Source organism: Pelobates fuscus, chromosome 2, assembly GCF_036172605.1.
Source record: "Pelobates fuscus isolate aPelFus1 chromosome 2, aPelFus1.pri, whole genome shotgun sequence".
Taxonomy (NCBI): Eukaryota; Metazoa; Chordata; class Amphibia; order Anura; family Pelobatidae; genus Pelobates; species Pelobates fuscus.
In genome coordinates this window covers 32,382,253-32,400,772 of record NC_086318.1, presented here as the reverse complement: position 1 = coordinate 32,400,772, position 18,520 = coordinate 32,382,253, and the positions used below count along the sequence as shown (strand labels likewise).

At 45.2% G+C, this 18,520-nt stretch overlaps 1 protein-coding gene across 1 annotated transcript in view; it reads right to left on the bottom strand.

Moving 5' to 3' along the window:
* Positions 1–12,712: 12,712 nt before the first annotated feature.
* LOC134586507 (24-hydroxycholesterol 7-alpha-hydroxylase) overlaps positions 12,713–18,520 on the bottom strand; it is a 90,315-nt gene continuing 84,507 nt past the window's right edge. The window contains exons 12-13 of the mRNA XM_063442054.1: positions 15,929–16,027; positions 12,713–13,791 (exon numbers count right to left, since the gene is read on the bottom strand). Coding sequence (XP_063298124.1) covers positions 15,956–16,027 — 72 coding nt within the window. The 3' untranslated portion in view covers positions 12,713–13,791; positions 15,929–15,955. The remainder of the gene's footprint in view (positions 13,792–15,928; positions 16,028–18,520) is intronic.

Genomic DNA, 18,520 nt, shown 5'->3' with positions numbered 1-18,520 from the left:
CTAGTGCCAGGAAAACCAGTATGTTTTCCTGGCACTAGAGTGGTCCTTTAAGCGAAGGCCACCAGAACTGTTGAAGGAGGCCCTTATAGGTTTTGGTTACCCCCGGATGACCAGCAGTTTTGGCGGTGTGAAATAAAGTTAACAGCTTTTTTCTGTCCTTTGTTTTAACATATAGTTTACCAGCCGGCATCTCAGGGGGTGCTTGGGTTTGGTATGTCTTAATACTATCAAGAAAAGGAGATGAAACAACCAAACGGGTAGCAGCTGAGACGCAGGAACAATAGGTACAGGAGTCAGGTTAACAAATTCTAAAGGTTCATGCTGTCGGGAGATAGCGTCAGCTTTGGCATTACGGCAACCAGGTCTATAGGTAATAACGTATTGAAAACGTGAAAGAAATAGAGACCATCTAGCCTGCCGGGCAGATAACCTTCTAGCGTCAGCTATATAGGAGAGGTTTTTATGATCAGTAATAACCATGATTTTGTGTCTAGAACCCTCTAATAAGTACCTCCATTCCTTAAAAGCTAACACAATAGCTAATAGTTCCCTGTTCCCAACATCGTAATTCTTTTCTGGATCGGACAACCTTTTTGAAAAGAAACAACAGGGATGGAGGGGTTCGTCATGCGATAACCTCTGTGACAGTACTGCTCCCACACCTGATTCAGAAGCGTCTACTTCCATAACAAAGGGAAGAGAAGGATTAGGGTGGTGCAGTACTGGAGCAGAGGCAAATGCCTTCTTGAGAGTTTCGAAGGCCTTAAGGGCTTCGGGAGTCCAAACCCTAGGGTGTAGACCTTTTTTAGTCAGCTTCGTTATAGGAGAGATAAGGGGTGAAAAGTTCTTTATAAATTTCCTATAATAGTTGGCAAATCCTATAAAACGCTGGATAGCCTTAAGTCCTTGGGGAAGTGGCCAGGACAGTATGGCTTCCAATTTAGCAGGATCCATACTGAAACCCTGTTCAGTAATTATATAACCAAGGAATTGCACCGAGGTTTGATCGAACAAACATTTTTCTAACTTACAGTAGAGTCCGTTCTGTAATAATTTCTTGAGCACCATCCTAACATGATTATGGTGTGACTTCAAATCAGGGGAATACACAAGTATGTTGTCAAGGTACACCACGGCACAGACATGCAAAAGATCCCTAAGGACATCGTTTATGAGGTCCTGAAACACAGCAGGGGCATTACACAGTCCAAAAAGGCATGACCAGATATTCGTAATGCCCACTGCGCGTATTAAACGCTGTTTTCCACTCGTCATTCTCCTTTATACGGACCAGGTTATAAGCCCCCCTGAGGTCTAATTTGGTGAAGAACTTAGAACCTTTCACACGATCAAACAACTCAGTGATGAGGGGGATAGGGTAGGCGTTTTTAATCGTTATGTTGTTCAGACCCCTGTAGTCTATACATGGCCTCAAGTCGCCCTCCTTCTTTGCCACAAAAAAGAAACCAGCACCAGCAGGAGAAGAGGACCTTCTAATAAAACCTTTACTTAAGGATTCCCGTATGTACTCCTCCATTTCTCAGAAAGAGGGTAGACCTTACCCCTAGGAGGCATAGTACCCGGTAACAGGTTTATGGCACAGTCATACTCCCGATGTGTGGGTAGTTTATCTGCCTCCCTTTTTTCAAAAACCAATGCAAGGTCTGCATACACAGAAGGGACAGAAAGTGGTTTAGCCGTGGGCACATTGAGTGAACAAACAGGACGTACATGAGCCATACAGTCTCGTTGACAAGATTCCCCCCAGGAGAGTATATCTAAACAACCCCAGTCAAGTACCGGGTTGTGCTTAACTAACCAGGGAAAACCCAGAACGATGGAAGCAGTAGGGGAGTCAATTATTTGAAAGGTTAACCTTTCCTTGTGCAAAGCACCCACAGACATAACTATTTCTTGGGTTTCATGGGTTACCAGAGGTTTCTCAAGCGGTCTACCATTTATGGCCTTTTGGATCAAAGTCAAGGCTGCGGTTTTGGCAAAGTTCTCATCCATAAGGTTGTCTGCCGCACCTGAATCGATCAAGGCTTTAGTTGTTATGGTGGTTTTATTGACCAAAAGAGAAACCGTAATAAACGGTCTGGAGATGGACACATGAGGGGACAAAGTCATAACACCCGAGGCCGACCCCTCTCTAGGCCTTAGGTGCTGTAGTTTCCCTGTACCTTAGGGCAGGCATGACAGTGGTGCCCCCTCTTTCCACAATAAAGGCATAACCCCTCCCTTCTACGGTACGCTCTTTCAGCCTCAGTTAACCCCTTAGCGCCTAATTGCATGGGTTCAGGGGATGGTGGCCTAGGAGCGGGTAGTGCTAGTAATGCAGTACTGGGTAGAGCAGGTAACACCCGTGTATCCAGCCGTCTTTGACTACGCCTCTCTCTAATACGGTTATCAATAAGGATCACATAGTCTATAACATCATCCAAAAGAACAGGCAATTCCCTGGATGCTATTTCATCCAGTATGTAAGCGGCCAAACCCTCCTGAAAGGCTGTTACGAGGGCGTCATTGTTCCAAACCACTTCAGCTGCTAGAGTGCGGAATTCGATAGTGTAATCCGCTACAGATCTATTACCCTGTCGTACCCTAAGCAGAGCTTTGCCAGCAGAAGCAACCCTACCGGGTTGATCAAATGTGCGTTTGAAAGCGGTCAAAAAGTCTGCAAAGGACATTGGGGAAGCATTCTCCCACATGGGATTAGCCCATGCTAAAGCTCTCCCTGACAAGTGGTTTATCAAAAAGGCTATTTTAGATCTGTCAGTGGGATAGGAACGTGGATTCATCACCAAATGGATGTCGATTTGGTTGAGGAAACCACGACACAATGCTGGGTCACCGCTGTAGCGCTGTGGCGGCGTCATATGCACTACATGAGCAGGAACGGGTACCGGAGTGGGAATGGGTTCGGGCACAGCAGCAGCAGCCTCCTGAACGGCAGGCTGCAAGTGTGCAGTACGAGCCAGTATGGTTTGCAAAGCTTGAGCAAACTGATCCATACGGTGGTCCAAGCCATCCATTCTAGCCTCCTGATTAACTAGGAGCTGTGGTATGTCAGCAGGTTCCATTATGGCCCTGTTGTAATGTCACGATTCGGGGAACCCAACACGCTAACACACACACAGACACACACACAGAAAGTGTGCAGTACCGGTCCTTAGAGTGGCCGGGTTGAGCACACACAGAATAGTCAGGAGACAAGCCGAGTAAGGGGAACCAGAAAACAGAATTACGAGAAACAAGCCGAGGTCAAAGGGTAGGAGAAAGTCACAAAGTCAGTATAACAAGCCAGAGAGTACGTAACCAGAAAGCACACGTTCAGAATCAATACTATAAAGCAAAGACCACAACAGGGCAGGGAGGAACAGGAAAGGTAAGTATTTAAACCAGAAGGTTAATTCTGATTGGCTAATTAACACGTGGGAGATATCTAAACCTCCCACTGTGATTGAGGCACTGTGCCTTTAACGCCGGGTCAGGTGACTGACCCCGGCGTGTAACAAATTGGGCGGTCTCCCAGCGTGCAGCGTCATGCATGCTGCCGCCGGGGGACCCGGAAGAAGACGCGGGCGGCACCCGTGGCTGGGAGGATGCCACCCGCCGAACACATGGCAGGAAGGGGACCGCGGACGGCTGGAGGGTGAGTGCCGCGAGCGGACTGCAGCCTCCCCTCGCAGCCGCCCGCGGGATCCTGACATAGAGAGGAGCCATGTTTACACTGTATATAGAGGGAAGCCATGTTACTCTGTATATAGAGGGAGCCATGTTTACACGGTATATAGAGGGGAGCCATGTTACTCTGTATATAGAGGGAGCCATGTTACTCTGTATATAGAGGGAGCCATGTTTACACGGTATATAGAGGGAAGCCATGTTACTCTGTATATAGAGAGGAGCCATGTTTACACTGTATATAGACAGAGCCATGTTACACTGTATATAGAGAGGAGCAATGCTTACACTGTATATAGAGGTGAGCCATGTTACTCTGTATATAAAGGGAGCCATGTTAATCTGTATATAGAGGGAGCCATGTTTACATGGTATATAGAGGGAAGCCATGTTACTCTGTTTATAGAGAGGAGCCATGTTTACACTGTATATAGAGGGGAGCCATGTTACACTGTATATAGAGGGGAGCCATGTTTACACGGTATATAGAGGGGAGCCATGTTTACACTGTATATAGAGGGGAGCCACGTTACTCTGTATATAGAGGGGAGCCATGTTACTCTGTATATAGAAGGGAGCCATGTTACACTGTATATAGAGGGAGCCATGTTACTCTGCATATAGAGAGGAGCCATGTTTACACTGTATATAGAGGGAGCCATGTTACTCTGTATATAGAGGGAGCCATGTTTACACGGTATATAGAGGGAAGCCATGTTACTCTGTATATATAGAGGAGCCATGTTTACACTGTATATAGAAGGGAGCCATGTTACTCTGTATATAGAGGGAGCCATGTTTACACGGTATATAGAGGGGAGCCATGTTACTCTGTATATAGAGAGGAGCCGTGTTTACACTGTATATAGAGGGGAGCCATGTTACACTGCATATAGAGGGAGCCATGTTACTCTGTATATAGAGAGGAGCCATGTTTACACTGTATCAGTGTAACGAGAATATACCCCAACACGCAGGATCCAGCTAAACAGAAGACAACACAGAGGGGAGATACGTCTACCGGACCTTAGAGTGGCCGGACTCGACGTATATAGGATAAGTACAGAGTCAGGAACGATTCGAGGTCAAGGGCACAAAGAGACAGCGTAAACTAGGACTAGCCGGGGTCTGGTACACAGTAAACAGCAAGTCGGCAAACAGAACAGATAAGGATAAAGAGTAAACGAAGTCAGAATACAAAGTCAAGGTCAAATACGAAGGAACACAACTGAACACAACAAGCGCTAAAGGGAACTGTAACAGAAACCACGATAGGGCAAGGAACTAAGGGAAAAGGGTAAGTATAAGTAGCCTTCAAACTAATGCGATTGGCTCCTGTCACTTCCACAAGAGGTAAGTATAAATATCTAAACAACTATTTTGATTGGTCCCTGTCATATCCACGCCCCCAAAAGGTAATTGTATGGGGAGTGTGGCATGACAGGGACCAATGGGAGGCCTTTTCTAATTTAGGCTCCCACTGTCCCTTTAAGAGCGTGCCCAAGACTCGCGGCGCGCTCTTAGAGTCAGGCGGGACACGTGACCGCCTTCCAGTTCCAGCCGTCGGATGAGCCGCGCGCGGCTTGAACAGAGGACTCCGGCCGGCACCTGGAAAGGGTAAGTACCGCTACAGTACCCCCCCCTGAGGACACGCCCTCTGGGCGAGAGGGCCAGGCCTGGCAGGAAAACGAGAATGGAAGGAACGCACCAGGCGAGGAGCGTGAACAGCTTCAGCGGAAATCCAACTGTGCTCTTCAGGCCCATAGCCCTTCCAATGCACTAGATATTGAAGTCGACCCCTAAGGAAACGAGAGTCAAGAACGGCAGAAACTTCAAACTCCTCATGACCCTCCACAGAGACAGGAGGGGGAGGAGGAGTATGCCGTGTATAGCGGTTGCGTACGTAAGGCTTCAACAAAGAAGTATGAAAGACATTAGGAATACGCAGATTCTTAGGAAGACTCAAGGCATACGAGACAGGATTAACCTTATGCAAAATACGATAAGGACCAATAAATCGGGGAGCCAATTTCATTGAAGGCACCCGGAGGCGAATATTTCGCGTGGAAAGCAAAATCCTGTCCCCCACGACATAAGAAGGAGCCGCCCTGCGATGCTTGTCAGCCTGCACCTTCTGGCGAGCAGCGGAATCCACCAAAGAACGCTGAACCTGCTCCCAAGTATTACGCAAACCAGCTAAATGCTCAACCAGAACTGGCATTCCCTGTGAGGAGAAAGCAGCCGGAAGAACAACGGGATGCTGGCCATAGACAAAAAAAAAAAACTTAAAAAAAAGTAAAAAGGACTTTTGTCGTAAGAATCATGAGTAGCGTTATTCTGAGCAAACTCAGCCCAAGGAAGAAGGTCAGACCAATTATTCTGATGGTGGGACACGAAACAACGAAGGTATTGCTCCAGAGATTGATTGGCACGTTCAGCAGCTCCATTAGATTGGGGGTGGTATGCGGAAGAAAATTAGAGAGTGTTTCCCCGAAAATAGGACCTACCCCGAAAATAAGCCCTAGCCGAATTTTCGGGGTGGGCTGCAATATAAGCCCTACCCCGAAAATAAGACCTAGGCATTTTACCTTTGGTGGGACTTCTTTCTTCTATGAGGAGGGGGAGGAGCGTTGCGGGCCGCGGCATCGCGCAGCGTGATGACGACGTGCGCAGCGTGATGATGACGTGCGCAGCGCCGTCAGTCTGCCTTCACGGATCTTCAGCGGAAGGATCCATTCCGGGCGGTGAGGCACCCAGTGGTCGGACTCTTTGAACTGTGAGTAGATACCGGTATTTTATGTCTGGGACTTAATTAATTAAAGGGGGGGGGGGTGAATTAATTAAAGGGGGGGTGAATTAATTAAAGGGGGGGTGAATTAATTAAAGGGGGGTGAATTAATTAAAGGGGTGGTGGATTAATTAAAGGGGGGTGGATTAATTAGAGGGGGGAGTGGATTAATTAGAGGGGGGTGTGGATTAATTAGAGGGGGGTGTGGATTAATTAGAGGGGGTGGATTAATTAGAGGGGGGTGTGGATTAATTAGAGGGGTGTGTGGATTAATTAGATGGGGTGGATTAATTAGAGGGGTGGATTAATTAAAGGGGGTGGATTAATTAAAGGGAGGGAGGATTTATTAAAGGGGGGTGGATTAATTAGAGGGGGTGGATTAATTAAAGGGGGGGTGGATTAATTAAAGGGGGGGTTCAATGTACATACCGGTACCGTAAATAAATAAGCCCTACCCTGAAAATAAGCCCCAGTGTGTTTTGTGTGACTAAAATTAATATAAGACCCGGTCTTATTTTCGGAGAAACACGGTATATAGTCGTGACATCCTTGCGTAAGGAATCCCACCAGAAATACCGAGAAATAGCCGACACCGTTTTGGAAATACCAGGATGTCCAGCAGTCTTAGTGTCATGATATAACGACAGAATATCCCGCCTCTCGGGAACATCAACGAACAGTTTATCATTAGGCCTCTCGCTAGGAGCCATGCTTTGTTTCGCTTGTATGGCCTGCAAGAGGGACGAGGAAATAGACAAAATAGTAGTAGCTATTATCCTGTCTGGGGGAATGACGGGAGTAACATCAATTTCCTGTTTGTCAGTAGTTTCGAACTGTCTGGACAGAGCGTCCGCTTTAGTGTTGCGATCACCCGGCCTATAGGTGATAATATAATTGAAATGGGACAAAAACAGTGACCACCTAGCCTGTCTAGAAGACAATCTTTTAGCCTTACTAAGGTAGGATAGGTTCTTGTGATCCGTAAATATGAGGATAGGATCCTTGGTTCCTTCTAGCAAATGTCTCCATTCTTTAAGTGCTAAAATAATAGCAAGGAGTTCGCGATTACCCACATCATAATTCTTTTCCGCTTTGGACATTTGTTTGGAAAAGAAGCCACAAGGATGCAATGGCTTTTCAGGCGACTCTCTTTGGGATAAGACAGCACCTACCCCGATATCGGAAGCATCAATTTCAAGAATATAGGGTAGTTTGGGGACAGGATGCTGTAAGATAGGTGCAGAGGCAAACGTAGTTTTAAGAAATTCAAAGTGCCTCGGGAGACCAGACACGAGTATTGCCATCCTTTTTTGTCATACGGGTAATAGGTGCTACAATAGACGAAAAACCTTTAATAAAACGTCTATAATACTTAGAGAAACCAAGAAAACGCTGAATGGCTTTCAGACCTTGTGGTAGAGGCCATTCTATGACAGCAGAAAGCTTCTGGGGATCCATACGAAAACCTTTAGCAGAAATCAAATACCCCAAAAACTGGACTTCGGATTGGTCAAAAGTTCTACGAAAAGCCGTAAGAAAACTATTGAAATCATGCACCATAGGTCCATTAGCTTCCCAAATAGGATTTGCCCACTCAAGTGCTTTATCAGTAAGTTTTTGCATAAGGAACCCAACCTTAGACCTCTCTGTGGGAAAGGAACGTGGATACATCTCAAAGTGGAATTCTATTTGATTGATGAAACAAAGTAGACACTTCAGATTAGACAAAGTAGATACTTCAGGAAGAAGGGGTGTAGGAGGGTTAGGTGTGGTTGCTGGAATGGTTCTAGATAAGAGCCTGGGCTATCTGATCCATACGGTGATCCTGCTCTACAAATCTAGCCTCATGGGAAGCCATCTGCTGAGCTAAATCTGCAGGGTCCATGGCCCTATCGTAATGTAACGAGAATATACCCCAACACGCAGGATGCAGATAAACAGAAGACAACACAGAGGGGAGATACGTCTACCGGACCTTAGTGTGGCCGGACTCGACGTATATAGGAGAAGTACAGAGTCAGGAACGATCCGAGGTCAAGGGCACAAAGAGACAGCGTAAACTAGGACTAGCCGGGGTCTGGTACACAGTAAACAGCAAGCCGGCAAACAGAACAGATAAGGATAAAGAGTAAACGAAGTCAGAATACAAAGCCAAGGTCAAATACGAAGGTACACAACTGAACACAACAAGCACTAAAGGGAACGGTAGCAGAAACCACGATAGGGCAAGGAACTAAGGGAAAGAGATAAGTATATATATCTAAACATCTATTTTGATTGGTCCCTGTCATATCCAAAAGGTAATTGTATGGGGAGTGTGGCATGACAGGGACCAATGGGAGGCCTTTTCTAATTTAGGCTCCCACTGTCCCTTTAAGAGCGCGCCCGAGACTCGCGGCGCGCTCTTAGAGTCAGGTGGGACACGTGACCACTTCTCGCGGTCACTGCCCGCCTTCCATTTCCAGCAGTCGGATGAGCCGCGCGCGGCTCGTGCAGCAGCAGAGCAGCGCGCGGCTTGAACAGAGGACCCCGGCCGGCACCTGGAAAGGGTAAGTACCGCTACAATCAGGGCCGGTGCAAGGGTTTTTGCCGCCCTAGGCAAAAGTAAAGTTTTCCGCCCCCCCCCCCCATGTGACATCACAATGGCCCATCCATATGATCTGCCATGTTAACTAACGCCAGTGCTGCAGTGCCGCCATGTTTACATTAAAAGGCCTGCAGGGACAGGCTATAGACACCAGAACCACTACATGAAGCTGAAGTGGTTCTGGGGACTATAGTGTTTCTTTAATTTTGAGGTAAATTAGAGATTAGTGCCACGAATAATATGATAGATTGCCTACTTACAACCAGATGAGGATGATGATGGGCTTTAACTGCAGTCTGTCTCCACTGGTCTGGTGTAGAACAGGCTCTCTGGAGGCTGTTTGTAACTGTGGTCACAAAAATCAATGTTCTGGGAGAACGGGAAGCAGCTCCATTTTTTGGGGGCCCTTTACACAGCTCAAGGTCTGGGTCCCAGGGCCCACCTTCATGTTCCACCAATGAGTTTGTTAACAGGGGGTGGAGTGTGTAGGGGATGTCCTGATATGTGTGTAAGGAATGCATGGTGTGAATCTGTGTTTGTATGTGTAAGGGCTGCAAGGTATGTTTCTGTGTATGTACGGGACGCAGTGTGTGCGTCTGTAAGGGGTACATTGAGTGTGTGTAAGGAATGCATTGTGTGTTTCTGTGTGTGCAACGGATGCATTGTGTGTAAGGGGTGCATTGTGTGTGTGTGTGTGTGATGGGTGTCAATCTCTCCCCCCTCCCTTGTCCCTCTCTTCTCCCCCCCTCCCTTGTCACTCTCTTCTCCCCTGCTTGTCCCTCTCTTCTCCCCCCCCTCCCTTGTCACTCTCTTCTCCCCTCCCCACTCTCATTCCCCCCTCCTTTCAATTTACCCCCCTCCCCTCCCTTTCAATTTACCCCCCTCCCCTCCCTTTCAATTTACCCCCTCCCCTCCCTTTCAATTTACCCCCCCTCCCCTCCCTTTCAATTTACCCCCCTCCCCTCCCTTTCAATTTACCCCCCTCCCCTCCCTTTCAATTTACCCCCCTCCCCTCCCTTTCAATTTACCCCCCTCCCCTCCCTTTCAATTTACCCCCCTCCCCTCCCTTTCAATTTACCCCCCTTCCCTCCCTTTCAATTTACCCCCCTCCCCTCCCTTTCAATTTACTCCCCTCCCCTCCCTTTCAATTTACCCCCCTCCCCTCCCTTTCAATTTATCTCCCCCTCCCCCCCCCTCCCCACCTCTGTTGTAGCGTGGCCGAGCTCTGTATGTTTCCTGTACCAGGCCGGACTAAAAGTAAGTGCACACTCAGTGACAGGGTAAGGGCTTGCACAGGGATGTTAAACCTTATACAATTTTAGATTATTTTCCTCCATAAAACCAAAAAGTCCAATACAAACATTAGTTATATTAGTTACATTAAAATAGTTTTAATACAATTGCAAAATACAAACTTTAGCTTTCATTGTCTTACTCATTAATACATAAAACATAATGAAACTAATTACCAAGTCTTACAGAAAACATCCTTCAAGTAGAATTGTGCCAAAATTAGCAAAGCCTGATAAAAACTAAACTATTTTTTTAAAGGAATAAACAAAACACACAACAGGGTTATTCACTGAATTCAGAACTGGAACAAACTGACATCCATAGTACAAAAATCAAGCTGAAACAGCCAAGTTCTGACTAGAGTTGAGATGGACAATGTTTCCAGGTAAGCTGTTTTGCCCAAAGTTTAGAATTCAGATTTCTGTTCAATGCAGTTCGGAATTAAGTAAATACCCGTACCAGCTGTAATTAATTGAATGCGGGTCAGCTATAGTCCCAGCCTGGAAATTTTACTCTTAAATTTAGCCATTCAGTTTCAATCCACAAAAAGTTTAGTGAATAATCTCTTCAGATAGTAAATAATTATAATCATCACGATGGGTTAGTGTTACAGAAATGCTTCACTTGAAAAGAAGCAGCTGTCCAACTCCTCTCTCTTCCTCAATTTCACTTCAATATTTTGTGGCCAGAATGTCTTATTTTTACTGAGTTCTGCAGTTTCAAGTTCCAGTGATTGGAAGTAGACCTAGTACCTGGAGTACATGTGTTCGTTATGAAACACTGCACATACAGAGATTAACCCCACTGCTCCTTTGGCCAGATCATGGGGCATCAGCGGCCAGCTGGGAACCAGAGTGCACCCGCCTCGCAATGCATTTCTATGGGAAAACACTGGATTGGCTGAGATCAATCTTGATGATCTGCAGGGGCTGTTCAGCTGGGCTCCTGACTGCCTCGGGCCCTCGGTGCATGACCAATTCGCCCGAGTGGCCAGTCCGCTCCTGCCCATGATAGTCTACCCAGCTTTGGATGGCATCTCCCCTTAGGACACTGGATAATGATGGTTGATAATGGCTATGTTGCTTAGAATCTCTGACACTTTGGCCACAATTGTGATTGAAAAAAATTAAAAACTGTGCTCTTTTTGGCACTTGAAGAATGCCCGGTTCTCAACCACATTGTGAAAAAGGCATTAATACATCTATATTGCCAATTTTGTTCAATCACCACCATCCAGGTTACTTGACAATGATAATGCAGAAGTATATATTCTGCATTGTTGATACAGCTTAACCTTGAGGGAGGTGTATGGTAGGGTTAAACACCTGGAAGGGTTGTAAGGCAGCAAAGAAAGAGCTTAGACTTACCTCTTTTCCTACAAGTACTCCCCTCAACCCTTGGCTAACATCACTCCCCTTCATGGGAGGGAGGACATGGAAGAGGCAGCATGGAGGAGGAAGCTGTGCCGAGATTGGCTGTCTGGCACCACCCTGCTGTGTGTTTGGGTTAGACACCAATTTTGCACAAGACCAAACCTGGGGCCGGCTAATGACTCCCAAAGTTTAAGGTTAAGCTCTGTATGTGCAGCACATACAGACTCCAGACACCATGACAAGTATCATGGCGCTTTGAGCAAACTTTTATTCTTGTGATGTCAGGCTCCATAGGTTGACATTGCACGGCTGACAACACAAAAACGTTACAAGTTTAAGGTTGAGGACAGGCAAGTGCATTGATGGTTGTTAAAGTGGACCAGTCACTTTACGTCGTTGAATTTAACATTGCAAATCACCTATAACTTGTGTTAGTTAACCTTTTTCATGAGATGCTTCATTTTAAATGTATATTACATATTTAGCAAATTACATCATAATCCAGTTCTGAAAACGGAAAAGCCATGACACATTGTGCAAGTGAAGCATATAATTTCCCTGTATACGCTCTCTATACTGACTGACAGGTGTAATGGGCGGAGCTTATAACGATGATTGACAGGGAGCTTAGATGGAGGTAGCTCTCTCCATGCTGACTGCCAGGTACAAAGGGCGGAGCTTATAACGATAACTGACAGGGAGCTTAGATGGAGGTGGCTCTCCCTATACTGACTGCCAGGTACAAAGGGCGGAGCTTATAACAATGACTGACAGGGAGCTTAGATGGAGGTGGCTCTCCCTATACTGACTGCCAGGTACAAAGGGCGGAGCTTATAACAATGACTGACAGGGAGCTTAGATGGAGGTGTCTCTCTCTGTGCTGAGTGCCAGGTACAAAGGGCGGAGCTTATAACGATGAGTGACAGGGAGCTTAGATGGAGGTGATTCTCTCTGTGCTGACTGCCAGGTACAAAGGGCAGAGCTTATAACGATGATTGACAGGGAGCTTAGATGGAGGTGGCTCTCTCTATACTGACTGCCAGGTACAAAGGGCAGAGCTTATAACGATGATTGACAGGGAGCTTAGATGGAGGTGGCTCTCTCTATACTGACTGCCAGGTACAAAGGGCAGAGCTTATAACGATGATTGACAGGGAGCTTAGATGGAGGTGTCTCTCTCTGTGCTGACTGCCAGGTACAAAGGGCGGTTCTTATAATGATGATTGACAGGGAGCTTAGATGGAGGTGGCTCTCTTTGTGCTGACTGCCAGGTACAAAGGGCGGAGCTTATAACGATGATTGAAGGGGAGCTTAGATGGAGGTGGCTCTCTCTATACTGACTGCCAGGTACAAAGGGCGGAGCTTATAACAATGATTGACAGGGAGCTTAGATGGAGGTGGCTCTCCCTATACTGACTGCCAGGTACAAAGGGCGGAGCTTATAACGATGATTGACAGGGAGCTTAGATGGAGGTGGCTCTCCCTATACTGACTGCCAGGTACAAAGGGCGGAGCTTATAACGATGATTGACAGGGAGCTTAGATGGAGGTGTCTCTCTCTGTGCTGACTGCCAGGTACAAAGGGCGGAGCTTATAACGATGATTGACAGGGAGCTTAGATGGAGGCGTCCAGTTGCAGAATAAAGAGGTGAGGATTTCTACTTTTAATTTTATTTTTCACACCTCACAAATATATTTTTTATTTAATATAGGCATAATTAAAAATAGTATTAAAAATCCGGGGAAGTGTCAATTCCCCTTTAATAAATAACAGATATGTCATTAACCTGATCCGTATTTTTTTCTTGTTGTTAGTTAATTGTTAGAAAAAAAAATTCAGTGACTTTTCAAGTACTTTTAGGTGTTGACTTTGCCAAGTGTCTGCTGGTTTAATTAAAGTGTGGATAACAGTTCTTCTTAAGGATTGTGATTTTGTCTATTTACAAGGTTATTCTCCTTAAAAAGAAGCAGGTCCAGGTATCTGCAGTAACTGTCAATGAAGATGGTAACAAACTAGAGTTAGACTCGATACATCTTCATCTGTCTGGAATTCACTTAATAATCTGAAAGAAAAAAAAATATCTATATATTATAGGAGGTCAAACATTCGGTGTGTGTGTCCCATTTTTTTTTTGAAAAAACATTTTTTTGCTTAGCTTCTTATAAAATAAAAAAATATTGATAATGGTAAATAAGAACAATATAAAGACATGGTCACCAATGGTCTAGGACAGGGGTAGGCTCCATCCGGCACGCCAGATGTTGTGGAACTACAACTCCCATGATGCTTTGTGTGGCTTTAGAATGCCTACAGAATGACAAAGCATCACGGAAGCTGGAGGTTTAAAACATCTGGGTATCTACCTTTTGGACACCCTTAGTCTAGATTCTATAACAATATATGAAATGACTCTCCCTCAGAGATCACCCATTCAACAATGGTCTAGGACAGGGGTAGGCACCATTCGGCACTCCCAATGTTATGAGCTACGTATTCTCTGGTGCTTTGCCAGCATCATGGCCGTAACAACATTGCAGGAAGTTTGGTCCAGAGTGCTGAAGGTTGCCTACTCCCGGTGGATTTTCCCAAACATCTGGCCTTAGCTACCTCTCTGCCTCTACCTATAAATTCTGAATTCTTCCCATTGGAGTTCAGAACTAACATCCTGAATATTGTGACATATTGCAGCAGACTTGAGCATGCCATTTGTATATTTGCATCTGGGCATTTTCTTTTCATTTTCCTTTTACTGACTATAATTTGAATTCCACCCGTGTTCTGCTGTGTAAAAACATGTACATTTGGAATGGCTGACAGATGCTTTTTAATTTCTGTTTCTTGCTGTAGCTCCTAGTACCTTATTGCAGCAGTATATTTTTCCAGTAAATTGTTATTACTAGAGCATTAACATATTCTGCAGTGTGGCACAACAGGTAGACAAACAAACAAGTATAGTTGCAGCAAGACTGGGTATAATTACAAAAATGCATTTCAGAGATAGTACAAAATATATATATATATTTGCAGTTAACAATTAAAAAAAAAGAAAAATTCTATTAAAACTATTTTTTCTGGCACTGTAGCTTCCACTTCTGTCAAGGCCCACTCCCGCAGCGCTGAAGGGGTTAATAAACTCCTTCAGTCACTTATCTGGGTCCAGCACCGATGTCTCTCGGCGCTGGCTCTGCTCCGCCCACGCTCCTCCCCTGCCGACAGGGGAGACCTAATGCACATGCACAGCAATGGCCACGCTTGCATTAGGATAGCGTGAAGACATCCAGCGTTGTTTAGACGACCAAAAGTCGTCTAAGCACCCGGAAGTCCCTCTAGTGGCCGTTTGGCAGACAGCCACTAGAGGAGGACTTAACACTGCAAGGTAATTATTGCAGTTTAGAATTTTTTTTTCGAAAAAGAACAGTCTTATACACTGAAGAATACGGTAACTCCTAAATGGCAGAGAACTGAGCAGTGAGATTTCAGAAGCATGATCTATACACCAAAACTGCTTTATTAAGCTAAAGTTGTTATGGTGACTATAGTGTCCCTTTAACCTCAAATCTCTACAAATGGTAGAGGGGCAGTCGGATAATATATTTCAAAATAAAAAGATCACAATTATAGTGCTCCTCAAAGCTACTGATGGGTAGGAGTGGATCCTCACCTGGTGACAGTAAGGAGTTGTGTTGGGCAGAGTGTCATTTCACCTCTTCTCCGTTGCTTAATAATGTGACTATTCAGGATCGCTTTGAATACCTGGCATGTTCCTGTTTCTGGCTATTTTATTCATTGACATTCTGGCTTGCATAGATGGCGAGGGTAGCACAGAGGTGGGGATATGGCTCCTAGGGTGAAGGAGCGTTACGGTAAGTAAAACGCCCCTGATTATAATATACACCTAACACATCAAAACCAGAATTCAATTCCATCTTGGAATAGCCAGGACATGCACTGCATTGGAGGAGGGGTCAGACAGAAAGAAAAGGGTGGAGCTTATGACAGTGATAGACAGATGAAGGCTCTACTTCTTATATGTGGGACGTGCAAACATAAAATCAAAACCAGGTAAATGACAGCTGCTTCTAAGTTTTATTCTAGCTTTTTTTATTTTTATATTTATTTTGATCACAGCGGTTATATGAAATATCTGAAATTCTGGGGACTTAATTAGTTCATGTCAATGGATATAATTCTAAGTATACCTTGTCACGACACTTCTTGTGGTTTCTTCATTCTCGCAGTTTATATGTAACGCGGCACGGCCCGTCAGGCTGCTGGGTCCCAACTAGATGAAGATTGCTCTGGAGAGAAAAGAAATCTATTAGGAATGTTTGTGATCCAGCCAAGTAGTATGGGTAAATTCTTAATATAATTTCAAACATTGCTCAAGCTCTGCTTCCTCTTTCAGTGAGAATGAATTGGGAGCCATAGCATGCTTGCTAGGCACAGTGCTATAAGAAATGGGTCCTTTGGCAAATTTATCTAAAGTTACAACTTGTTCACATTGTCATCATACTATTAATAATAATACATTATTATTATTATTATATTTATATAGCGCCAACAAATTCCGTAGCGCTTTACAATGGGTGGACTAACAAACTTGTAATGTGAGCTTACATGCTAGAGGGAGTGGGGTAAAGTGGCACAAAAGATAAGGGAAGTATTAGGGAAGTAGATTGGTAGAATAGTATTCAATGAAGACTTAGTGTGGGGTTTTGGAGCCAATAACAGTTTAATTGATATGCTTTTGTAAAAAAAGTGAGTTTTTAATGATTTTTTTGAAGGAGTGGAGACTGGGTGAGCATCTAACAGAGGAGGGAAGTGAGTTCCACAGGAATGGTGCAGCCCTAGAGAAATCTTGAAGGCGAGCATCAGAGGTGGGAGTATGAACAGGGGATAGACGTAAGTCTTCAGCAGAGCGTAGGGGCATAAACGGAACATACCTGTGTATTAGAGAGGATAGATAGGTGGGAGCAGCATTATGTAGAGATTTGAAAGCAAGAACCAGAATTTTATATTGAGCTCTATATTTTATAGGAAGCCAATGTAGGGACTGACAGAAGGGTGAGGCATGGGAGGTGCGGGCGGACAGGAAGATGAGCCTCGCCACCGCATTCATTATAGACTGCAGTGGGGCAAGTTGGAAACATGTAAGACCACTGAGAAGTGGATTACAGTAGTCAAGGCAAGAGAGGACAGTGGCATGGACCAGCACCTTAGCCGCATCTGGCGTTAAGTAGGGGCGGATGCGCGCAATGTTTTTAAGATGAAAGCGGCAGGATTTGGCGATCGAATGGACATGAGGGGTGAAGGAGAGGTCAGAATAAAAGGGAATACCTAGGCAGTGAGCCTACATGGTGGAGCTGATGCTAGCATCATTAACTTGGAGGGAGACAGAAATGGGAGTAACATCACTAGAGGGAGGAAAGACCAGAACTTCTGTTTTGAACAAGTTGTGCTTAAGGAAGTGGGCAACCATCCAGTTAGAAATGGCAGAGAGGCAGTCAGAGACACTAGACAAGAGGGGCGGGGAGAGATCATGGAAGGACAGATAGATTTGCGTGTCATTCGCATAGAAGTGATATTGGAAGCCAAAGGAGCCAGTATAGATCGAGAACAGTAAGGGACCAAGGACCGAGACCAAGAGCCAGAGAAAGAGACACTAAAAGAGCACTGGGAGAGGTAGGAGGAGCACCAGGAAAGAGCAATATCTCATAGACTGATATTACAGAGGATAAGAAGAAGCTGTTTATTATCAACAGTATCAAAAGCAGCGGAAAGGTCAAGGAGAATTAGGAGAGAGTTTGAAACTTTGGTCAGAGCTGTTTGAAACTTTGGTCAGAGCCGTTTCCACAGAGTGCTGAGCGTGGAAACCCGACTGAAGCGGGTCTAGCAGAGAATTGGACTCGAGGAAGTCTGTCAATCTTACATACACAAGTCTTTCAAGGATCTTAAACACAAAAGGCAGTAGCGAGTTAGGGCGGTAGTTGGATGTGGAGTTGGGGTCAAGGTTGGGCATTTTTAGAATCAGGGTTAAAGTTGCATGTTTGAAGGGTGAGGGAAATGTGCCAGAGGAGAGGGAGAGATTAAGAATACAATACATACCCAGTATATAGTGTAGTGTATATGTAACATAGCTATATGTTTTACATGATTTGACTGTTATTTCAGTACACAGATCATGTTTTACAATCCTGTACTGTGCAGATGGTGACATCATCCATCCATTTATTCCCAGTAATGAATGGGTAATATCACATGGATCACCCTCATATAGTCTAGGGGCCCTAATCTGAGGCAGAACTAGGAAATACATCTCCTGCACTGCCCGAGGAACACTGCCCTAAACTACCCTAACACACTACGCACACAACCACTGAACAGTAACCCCTACACTTCACTACCACCGAATATTAACCCCTACACTACCAGTAACCCCTACACTACCACTAACCCCAACACTGCACTAAACATTAACCCCTAGACTACCACTAACCCCTACACTGCACTAAACATGAACCCTTAGACCAGGGGTCCTCAAACTCCGGCCCTCCAGATGTTGCTGAACTACAAGTCCGTTGGTTCTCCGGCTATCTATGTAATTCAAAGAATCATGGGAGTTGTAGTTCAGCAACATCTGGGGGGCCAGAGTTTGAGGACCCCTGCCTTAGACTACCATAACACACTGCAAACACACACACAATACCACTGAACAGTAACCCCTACACTACACTACCACCGAATATTAACCCCTACACTGCACTAAACATTAACCCCTAGACTACCTTAAC